At 34.0% G+C, this 10770-nt stretch overlaps 1 protein-coding gene across 2 annotated transcripts; it reads right to left on the reverse strand.

Annotated features, from left to right (window-relative positions):
* Window positions 1–5827: 5827 nt before the first annotated feature.
* Window positions 5828–10345, reverse strand: LOC128659932 (gastrula zinc finger protein XlCGF8.2DB-like). 2 transcript variants are annotated; one of them, XM_053713521.1, is made up of 2 exons: window positions 8702–10345; window positions 5828–7886 (listed from the first exon to the last, which is right to left on the reverse strand). In XM_053713521.1, exons 1-2 carry the CDS (start codon window positions 8718–8720, stop codon window positions 6613–6615), a joined length of 1293 nt encoding a protein of 430 aa, XP_053569496.1. In that variant the 5' UTR covers window positions 8721–10345; the 3' UTR covers window positions 5828–6612. The 2 variants fall into 2 exon arrangements, with proteins under 2 accessions (XP_053569496.1, XP_053569497.1); XM_053713522.1 differs by having other exon boundaries at window positions 5828–8009.
* Between the last annotated feature and the right edge of the window lie 425 nt (window positions 10346–10770).

Genomic DNA, 10770 nt, shown 5'->3' on the forward strand with positions numbered 1-10770 from the left:
TTTATTGCATTATTAGTCACTGTACGTCTGTGACACACAGATAATATCCCAGCACACAGCTGATATAACAATACTATTAAACATTAAATAGTGAGTCAGTGACGTTATTTCTATGTTTATTGCATTATTAGTCACTGTATGTCTGTGACACACAGATAATATCCCGGCACACAGCTGATATAACAATACTATTAGACATTAAATAGTGACTCAGTGAAGTTATTTCTATGTGTTTATTGCATTATTAGTCACTGAACGTTTGTGACACACAGATAATATCCCGGCACACAGCTAATATAACAATACTATTAGACATTAAATAGTGAGTCAGTGAAGTTATTTCTATGTATTTATTGCATTATTAGTCACTGTACGTCTGTGACACACAGATAATATCCCGGCACACAGCTAATATAACAATACTATTAGACATTAAATAGTGAGTCAGTGAAGTTATTTCTATGTGTTTATTGCATTATTAGTCACTGTACGTTTGTGACACACAGATAATATCCCGGCACACAGCTAATATAACAATACTATTAGACATTAAATAGTGAGTGAGTGACGTTATTTCTATGTGTTTATTGCCTTATTAGTCACTGTACGTCTGATACACAGATAACATCCTGGCACACAGCTGATATAACAATACTATTAGACATTAAATAGTGAGTGAGTGAAGTTATTTCTATGTGTTTATTGCATTATTAGTCACTGTACGTTTGTGACACACAGATAATATCCCGGCACACAGCTGATATAACAATAATATTAGACAATAAATAGTGAGTGAGTGAAGTTATTTCTATGTGTTTATTGCATTATTAGTTACTGTACTTCTGTGACACACAGATAATATCCCGGCACACAGCTGATATAACAATACTATTAGACAATAAATAGTGAGTCAGTGAAGTTATTTCTATGTGTTTATTGCATTATTAGTCACTGTACGTCTGTGACACACAGATAATATCCTGGCACACAGCTGATATAACAATACTATTAGACATTAAATAGTGAGTCAGTGAAGTTATTTCTATGTGTTTATTGCATTATTAGTCACTGTACGTCTGTGACACACAGATAATATCCCGGCACACAGCTGATATAACAATACTATTAGACATTAAATAGTGAGTGAGTAAAGTTATTTCTATGTGTTTATTGCATTATTAGTCACTGTACGTCTGTGACACACAGATAATATCCCGGCACACAGCTGATATAACAATAATATTAGACATTAAATAGTGAGTCAGTGAACTTATTTTTATGTGTTTATTGTATTATTGGTCACTGTACGTCTGTGACATACAGATAATATCCCGGCACACAGCTGATATAACAATACTATAAGACATTAAATAGTGACTCAGTGAACTTATTTTTATGTGTTTATTGTATTATTGGTCACTATACGTCTGTGACATACAGATAATATCCTGGCACACAGCTGATATAACAATACTATTAGACATTAAATAGTGAGTCAGTGACGTTATTTCTATGTGTTTATTGCATTATTAGTCACTGTACGTTTGTGACACACATAATATCCCGGCACACCAGGGGCGTATTAAGGCATAGGCCAACGAGGCCGGTGCCTAGGGCAGCAGATTTTTAAGGGGCAGCAGAATTTTGAGTCCCTAGGGCCACTCTACTGAACTTAGGGCCGGGTGGTTAAATCAACCAGGGCCCGGCTATTGCTATCCTATGGGATTGTATGTGGATGTGCATGACGTGGTGACAGTGGAGGCGGAGCTCACTTGCGCAGCCTGGCCTGGACTGAGAGGAAATGTGGTATTCTTCCTGGCTCCACCGCGTGATTGAGACTCACACAGACTACACAGTGCAGTGTGCACTACACCATGACCACTGTGAAACAGCATATGCCTTTCTCCCTTCAATACATCTTCATTAGGCATTAAAATACTTAAACGGATTAGTCACTAAATACTTGTACATTTCCTGTTTGTCTATCTGTCATATATGCAAAGAATAAGTATTTATTGCTGAATCTATACAACCATGTGACTTAAAACACAACTAATAATATGTTGTATGCATTTAATACATTCAGAAACAATACAAGTATATACTTTATTATGATTGCATTATGTGACTTTATCCCCTAGGATACAATTCCTATATATATATGTGTGTGTGTGTGTGTGTGTGTGTGACCAGAGTGAATGCAAGCCCTGGTGAACATCTACTTAAAGAAATTATTTTTTTTATTTTTTACTAACTGCCCCAAAAATATTATGTCTAAAAAAAAGGCCTTAAACTTGGGGTGGGGCAGCACAAAACCTAAATACGCCCCATGCGGCACACAACTGATATAACAATACTATTAGACATTAAATAGTGAGTCAGTGACGTTATTTCTATGTTTATTGCATTATTAGTCACTGTACATCTGTGACACACAGATAATATCCCGGCACACAGCTGATATAACAATAAAATTAGACATTAAATAGTGAGTGAGTGAAGTTATTTCTATGTGTTTATTGCATTATTAGTCACTGTATGTCTGTGACACACAGATAATATCCCGCCAAACAGCTGATATAACAATACTATTAGACATTAAATAGTGAGTGAGTGAAGTTATTTCTATGTGTTTATTGCATTATTAGTCACTGTACGTTTGTGACACACAGATAATATCCTGGCACACAGCTGATATAACAATAATATTAGACATTAAATAGTGAGTCAGTGATGTTATTTCTATGTGTTTATTGCATTATTAGTCACTGTACGTCTGTGACAGACAGATAATATCCGGCACACAGCTGATATAACAATACTATTAGACATTAAATAGTGAGTCAGTGACGTTATTTCTATGTTTATTGCATTATTAGTCACTGTACGTCTGTGACACACAGATAATATCCCAGCACACAGCTGATATAACAATACTATTAAACATTAAATAGTGAGTCAGTGACGTTATTTCTATGTTTATTGCATTATTAGTCACTGTACGTCTGTGACACACAGATAATATCCCGGCACACAGCTGATATAACAATACTATTAGACATTAAATAGTGACTCAGTGAAGTTATTTCTATGTGTTTATTGCATTATTAGTCACTGAACGTTTGTGACACACAGATAATATCCCGGCACACAGCTAATATAACAATACTATTAGACATTAAATAGTGAGTCAGTGAAGTTATTTCTATGTGTTTATTGCATTATTAGTCACTGTACGTCTGTGACACACAGATAATATCCCGGCACACAGCTAATATAACAATACTATTAGACATTAAATAGTGAGTCAGTGAAGTTATTTCTATGTGTTTATTGCATTATTAGTCACTGTACGTTTGTGACACACAGATAATATCCCGGCACACAGCTAATATAACAATACTATTAGACATTAAATAGTGAGTGAGTGACGTTATTTCTATGTGTTTATTGCCTTATTAGTCACTGTACGTCTGATACACAGATAACATCCTGGCACACAGCTGATATAACAATACTATTAGACATTAAATAGTGAGTGAGTGAAGTTATTTCTATGTGTTTATTGCATTATTAGTCACTGTACGTTTGTGACACACAGATAATATCCCGGCACACAGCTAATATAACAATACTATTAGACATTAAATAGTGAGTCAGTGAAGTTATTTCTATGTGTTTATTGCATTATTAGTCACTGTACATTTGTGACACACAGATAATATCCCGGCACACAGCTAATATAACAATACTATTAGACATTAAATAGTGAGTCAGTGAAGTTATTTCTATGTGTTTATTGCATTATTAGTCACTGTACATTTGTGACACACAGATAATATCCCGGCACACAGCTAATATAACAATACTATTAGACATTAAATAGTGAGTCAGTGAAGTTATTTCTATGTGTTTATTGCATTATTAGTCACTGTATGTCTGTGACACACAGATAATATCCCGACACACAGCTGATATAACAATACTATTAGACATTAAATAGTGAGTCAGTGACGTTATTTCTATGTGTTTATTGCATTATTAGTCACTGTACATTTGTGACACACAGATAATATCCCAGCACACAGCTGATATAACAATATTATTAGACATTAAATAGTGAGTCAGTGAAGTTATTTCTTTGTGTTTATTGCATTATTAGTCACTGTACATTTGTGACACACAGATAATATCCTGGCATACAGCTGATATAATACTATTAGACATTAAATAGTGAGTCAGTGAAGTTATTTCTATGTGTTTATTGCATTATTAGTCACTGTACATTTGTGACACACAGATAATATCCCAGTACTATTAGACAATGAAAGTATATGGTAAAGTTGTTTTCCTAGGAATAATTAGTCAGTTTATATTACAGTCTCAAGGTGTTTACTGCACCTTTAATCAGATCTAGCTTTGTGCTATCTTGTTGTGAATCCTTGTTTAATGAAGATAACAGTGTGACAAATTTACCAAGATATTGATTACCTAGAATATAATTATTATTAATTGTCTCTGTTATTAAATATAGGGATATAAATCATATATTAGATCAGTTTATTATTGTACCATTGATTGTATACAACTATTATTTAACTCCTACAAAGAAATTAAACACATAGTTGAAGTCAGCATTACAGCAGTGGGAGCTAGCTGAGCATATCTAGTGAGCCAATGACAAGAAACATGTGCGTAGCCAACAATCAGCAGTCAGCTCCCAGTAGTAAGTTTCTACTGCTGAGGATATGTACATATTCTTTTTAGCAAAGGATACCAAAAGAACAAAGTAAATTTGATAACAGAAGTGAAATTTAAAAAGTGTCTTAAAATGACACATTCTATCTGAATCATGAAAGTGTAATTTCCTATCCCTTTAAGTAAAATGTCTGTGTATAAAGTCTTGCTGGTCATTAATAATCTGCGTTGGTGCAAGTCGGGGGTTAATTTGATATTGTTTTATATACTGTTTAAGGGACAGTAAAGTCAAAATTAAACTTAAATGGATTGGATAGAAAATTACATTTCAAACTACTTTCTAATTTACTTATTATCAATTGTGCTTAGTTCTCTTGGTATCCTTTGTTAAAGAGTAATCATAGGTGAACTCAGGAGCGTGCACGTGTCTTTAGGCAGCAGAGATTGCAACAACATTTATAGCTGTTATACATAGTTACAAACACTGCTGCACAGAATGCTAAATACATGTGCACGCTCATATCAGCCTCCTAGGTTCACTCTTTAACAAAGGATACAAAAAACAAAGCAAATTAGATAATAGAAGTAAATTAGAAAGTTAGGTAAAATTGCTGCTCTATATAAATTATCAGTGTAACTTTCACTGTCAGATTTGGCTTCTGGTTTTTATTATTTATTTCTTATTATTCTGTGATATTGGGTTTTTAATTAGACAAAAATAAAATACTGGTCTGGATTACAATCACTTTTTATTTGCATGAAAAAACATTGTATATCATTATATAGTAAAAAGCAGCATTACATGATATATGCACACAATGGTATAAATATACCTAACACTTGTGCTCTTGATACAAAGGGATTTATCAGACATATAATGTTCCCTTTATATATACAGTATGTGCTATTATCAGTTATTGTGGCTTCTAACTAACATGAAAACATCTAACAGACATAATATCAAGTTACAGAACATGACACACATATTACATACCCAGTATACATGTAGGTTATAGTAGCCATTTAAATTAAACTGATTATGATCACATGACACACATATTACATACCCAGTATACATGTAGGTTATAGTAGCCATTTAAATTAAACTGATTATGATCACATGACACACATATTACATACCCAGTATACATGTAGGTTATAGTAGCCATTTAAATTAAACTGATTATGATCACATGACATACATATTACATACCCAGTATACATGTAGGTTATAGTAGCCATTTAAATTAAACTGATTATGATCACGTATGTACCGGTTACTGATATTGTGTCTCATTAAATAAAATCAGTTTCCCCTCAGTAATTCCTCTGGTATATAACATGTACAATGCTAAGCATCTATTGCTATAAGAAAAGGTTTATCCACATCATGTGCACATTAAATATATCTACCAGATGTCAATCATTTGAAACTGATGTTCCTGTTTATATAATTATCTAACACTCTATTCATATAAAGACTCTTAATTCTGTAAATGTAATTATTAATATGCCAGTGTTAGGAGTTGTACGCTTTATTTACATAGGGGAGAAAATAAACACTGGGAGTGCTTTGGTGGTGAATGGTTGTGTAAACTGGTCAGTATGAGGACAGATTTGTATATTCCTGTGTAGTGTTTGGATTCTATCACATTTATATGAGAGAAACTGAGGTGCACATATATAGAGGAACAAAAGACAGCAGGAGAGCACTTCCAATCTGGGGCTTTTATAACTGGGATTTAAAAAGTATTATTTACAATAGGATTCTATTTTGATGCTTCTATTTAGAGAGTTTGCCCTCATTAAGATAATTTTTAAAAGGTTTCCACCCAGTGCATATAAAGTTTATTTTATGTGTAAATATTTGGTGTTTTTGTGATACCTGATTGGCACGGAATACATTTTTCCACTTTATAAACATGTGAAAGGTTTTTCTCCTGTGTGAATCCTTTCATGAGTTTTCAGACTACTCTTTTGTGTAAAACCTTTTCCACACTCTGTACATGTGAAAGGCTTTTCTCCTGTGTGACTCTTTTCATGAGTTTTCAGATTATTCTTTAGTGTAAAACTTTTTCCACACTCTGTACATGTGAAAGGCTTTTCTCCTGTGTGAATCCTTTCATGAGATTTCAGATTATTCTTTATTGTAAAACTTTTTCCACATTCTGTACATGTGAAAGGTTTTTCTCCTGTGTGACTCCTTTCATGAGTTTTCAGATTATTCTTTATTGTAAAACTTTTTCCACACTCTGTACATGTGTAAGGATTTTTCCCTGTGTGACTCATTTCATGATATTTCAGACTACTCTTTTCTGTAAAACATTTTCCGTACTCTGTACATGTAAAAGGTTTTTCTCCTGTGTGAATCCTTTCATGATATTTTAGATGATCCATTCGTGTAAAACTTTTTCCACACTCTGTACATTTGAAAGGTTTTTCTCCTGTGTGAATCCTTTCATGAGTTTTCATATTACTCTTTTTTGTAAATCCTTTTCCACACTCTGTACATGTCAAGGTTTTTTTCCCTGTGTGACTCATTTCATGAATTTTCAGACTACTCATTTGTGTAAAACATTTTCCACACTCATTACATGTGAAAGGTTTCTCCCCGGTGTGGGTCTTTTCATGAGATATTAGACTTCCCTTGGATGTGAAACATCTCCCACACTCATTACATTTGAAAGGTTTTTCCCCTGTGTGGGTCTTTTTGTGATACCTAAGGCTTCCTTTAGATGTGAAACATCTCCTACATTCTGTACACGTGTGAGGTTTCACAACTGTGTGAACTGCGTGGTGTTCCAGAAGATGCAAATTACATTTGAAGATTTTCTCACATGCTATACATTTGAATGGTTTCTCATTTGTATGAATCATTTGGCTAGACTTAAGACTTATGCCTTCTTTTAAATGTTTTGAAAACTCAGTAAATGTGTGTGGTTTATCCTCTGGAATGTTCATTTCACTAGATAAGGCATAACTGTTGCCCTCTTGTTTGATGACTAAATGACTCTCTGTACATAATGATTGCTGCCCAGTTCCTGCCAATTCAACATCTCCTTTAAATATCTGCTGTGATATCCCCAATGTTTGTGAATAGTCATTGGTGTCTAAGACTATTGGAGTTTGTGGTATCAAACTGAGGCTTCCTGTAGTGAAGGATGGATATGAACTATTCAAGTGATTGTCTACATAAAAATAAATTAAATAAAGAAAGTTTATTCTTTGTAATGGAATCCATCCAAAAAAAATATCTTATTTACACTCCATAAAATGGCTTCTGTTTTGTGTTCATTTTTAAATTGATTAACCTGTAAATCACAGATTAAAACAATGAAAGACAAATAATTTAAATATTTCTACATCATAATAAACTAAACCACTGATTACTAATGAAAACAAGTTATAGGGCCCATGAAACAATGTGCAGGTGGATAATGTTCTCAGGGAACAAGTACATCTGTATTCTGGGAAAAAGAGGAGGCATCCACCATCCTCATTAAGCATTGTACAAGCAAATGCACATACACCCCTGCCCGGCTCATGCTCAACCAGTGGGGTGAGAATATGATGTCTTAATCATCACAGACTAATCATCAGTGTGAGATGTTTTGAAAGGCTAAGGAGCAGTGACCTTATGATACTCTTAGCTTGCGGTTGCAGTTGTTTGATTTATAGAATCAGCCAAAAACTTTATTAGTTTTAATAATACTCACTGTTAAATTAAGCACACAAATCAGTGGCGGTTCTGGCATGGGGAACACTCACTGGTGGAGTTGTGAGTGTTCCACCATGGGAACAAGGTAAGCGTAAGTGTAGTTATGGGAGTTCCATGAGCTAGGTCAGGGCAGGGGAAGGTAGAGTTGCAGGTGTTCTGAGAGCAGGTGTTGACACAAATGTTCTTAAAGATGCAGATATAAATATAATAATTTATATTTGTTTAATGAGTGATCTATTCTATTTTCCCAGTAATTAAAGTCAGCATAATATCTATTTTACTCACCTAACACATATGGGTTCATGCTGATAACAGGCTCCAATGTCTGTGCTCAGGAAGAAGGTTCCCTTATTCACTCCAGTTACATCAATACCTGATATCTCTCAGTGCTCTGGCCGTGTCTGTAAAAAGTATATTAAATGGTTTATACAGATAATAATAAATAATGGTTCTGATTAACTGTACGTATGGTATAAATAAAGGCACACATAACAGTTCATGTGATACAGATCAGCTGATTAGGTTATTAGCCCAAGTATTTAGTACAGTTAGCTCTGTAGGTGTTACAGTTGCACCTTAAATATTAATCTTTCCAGAACTTTACAATATAAGCTCAGGAGTAGACAATCTATTTATGAGTGGGACATACCGCAACCTTACAAATATATTAGAATTATTTTTTTATTTACAATTTTTATTGAGGTTGTAAAGGGAGGTATTATACAGATGGCTTCCATAACAAATAATTGCAGCAAAGCAGAGTTTACAATATTATCAAATCAAATGAAAACTGTTATAAAAAAAAAACAAGGTTGTGACTCCATATACCAATACTATTCTCTTAATGAGGAATATACAGAAATAATAATAACAAGAGGTTAGCTAGGGAGAGCTAGGAGCTGTAACTGTGCAGTATTAGACTGTGTCTCTCATTCCAAACAAACAGCAATGGAGGGAAAGAATATCTCTGTAGTGCCCAGTTGTGGCAATAAAGATAAAAGACCTCTCACCTTCATTACACAATATTCTTCAGACTATTCTAAAGTATGTGACATCATCCGGAAGTATTTTCCTATACTTCTAGGTGACGTACATTTAAAGTCCACTGTTGAGAAGGGATTTAGGTGTGTTTATTCCAAAAACCTAACTTTGGGTAACATGTTGTCCCCAAGACTTTTGCCTTGCAAACAAAAGAACAGGGGCTCTTGGATGCAAGTTAACGGCACTTACAAGTGTGGAGATCATAGATGCAAAGCATGTGATTTCATCACTGAGGGCAAAGATTTTTATTCTTGCACTACTACTCAAAAATTTGCATCCAGAGGGTGCATAAAATGCTCCAGCACCTACGTAGTGTACCTCATTGAATGCCGGGTACACTCCAAACAATATGTTGGAATGACCAGTAGGGAAGTCCGTACCCGTATTAGAGAACATCTAGGATATATAAAATATGAGAAACCATGTTCTGCATTATCACGGCATTTCATTGAGGTGCACGGCAAAGATACTGGAGCATTCAGATGGCGAGGCATCGAGACCATCAGATTGCCTCCCAGGGGTGGCAATAAGGACGAGATCCTGGCGAAACAGGAGGTGTACTGGATCATGAAACTAAATACTCAGGTTCCTAATGGATTCAATTCTGAGTTTGATATTATCAACCATTGGAAATAAACTGTTTCATGGTCCAGTGCACCCATACTTAATAACATATGTAGAGGAGGCGTTCTGTTCATTCATTCATTCGTTTCCCAAATATACAGCATAAAGCTACCACATTGTGATCAAAATACATGTTTCATAAGTTCTTTATTTTCATTATATAATAGATGATGATTAGAAATTTTTGATATCATTTTGGCACTTATGATCTATTTATTATAAGTGCCATTTAGAAATCAAATGATCTAAAACAAAAAGTAAAAATTAAAGATTAAAATGAAAAATTTCTTTATGAAGTTAAAAACTATCTATAATATATATGATGAAATAAATGCACATGGTACAACAATAGTACTTAATTCCTGAATAAGGCACACTAAACATAGGATACATTAGATCTTAAGTACAAATATCCATATAATATGGTTACAGGCGCTTTTTAGGCAGCTTGTGAGAATATGCCTATATATTTGTATTATTCATACAACTGCACCAAGTGAACCTTTTGACTAAAATTATAATGTTGCTTAATATCAGGTATATATTGCTTATAGTTCCATATCTGTCTTTTGATCAGAGTAATGTTTTATCAAGTGTTCTATTACTTCTGCAGATTCTGTATTTGCATGGTTAATAGGGGTGTGTTACACACCAACCAATAGCCATGAAGTTTGTAACCCTTTTAAACA

Source organism: Bombina bombina, chromosome 5, assembly GCF_027579735.1.
Source record: "Bombina bombina isolate aBomBom1 chromosome 5, aBomBom1.pri, whole genome shotgun sequence".
Lineage (NCBI taxonomy): Eukaryota > Metazoa > Chordata > Amphibia > Anura > Bombinatoridae > Bombina > Bombina bombina.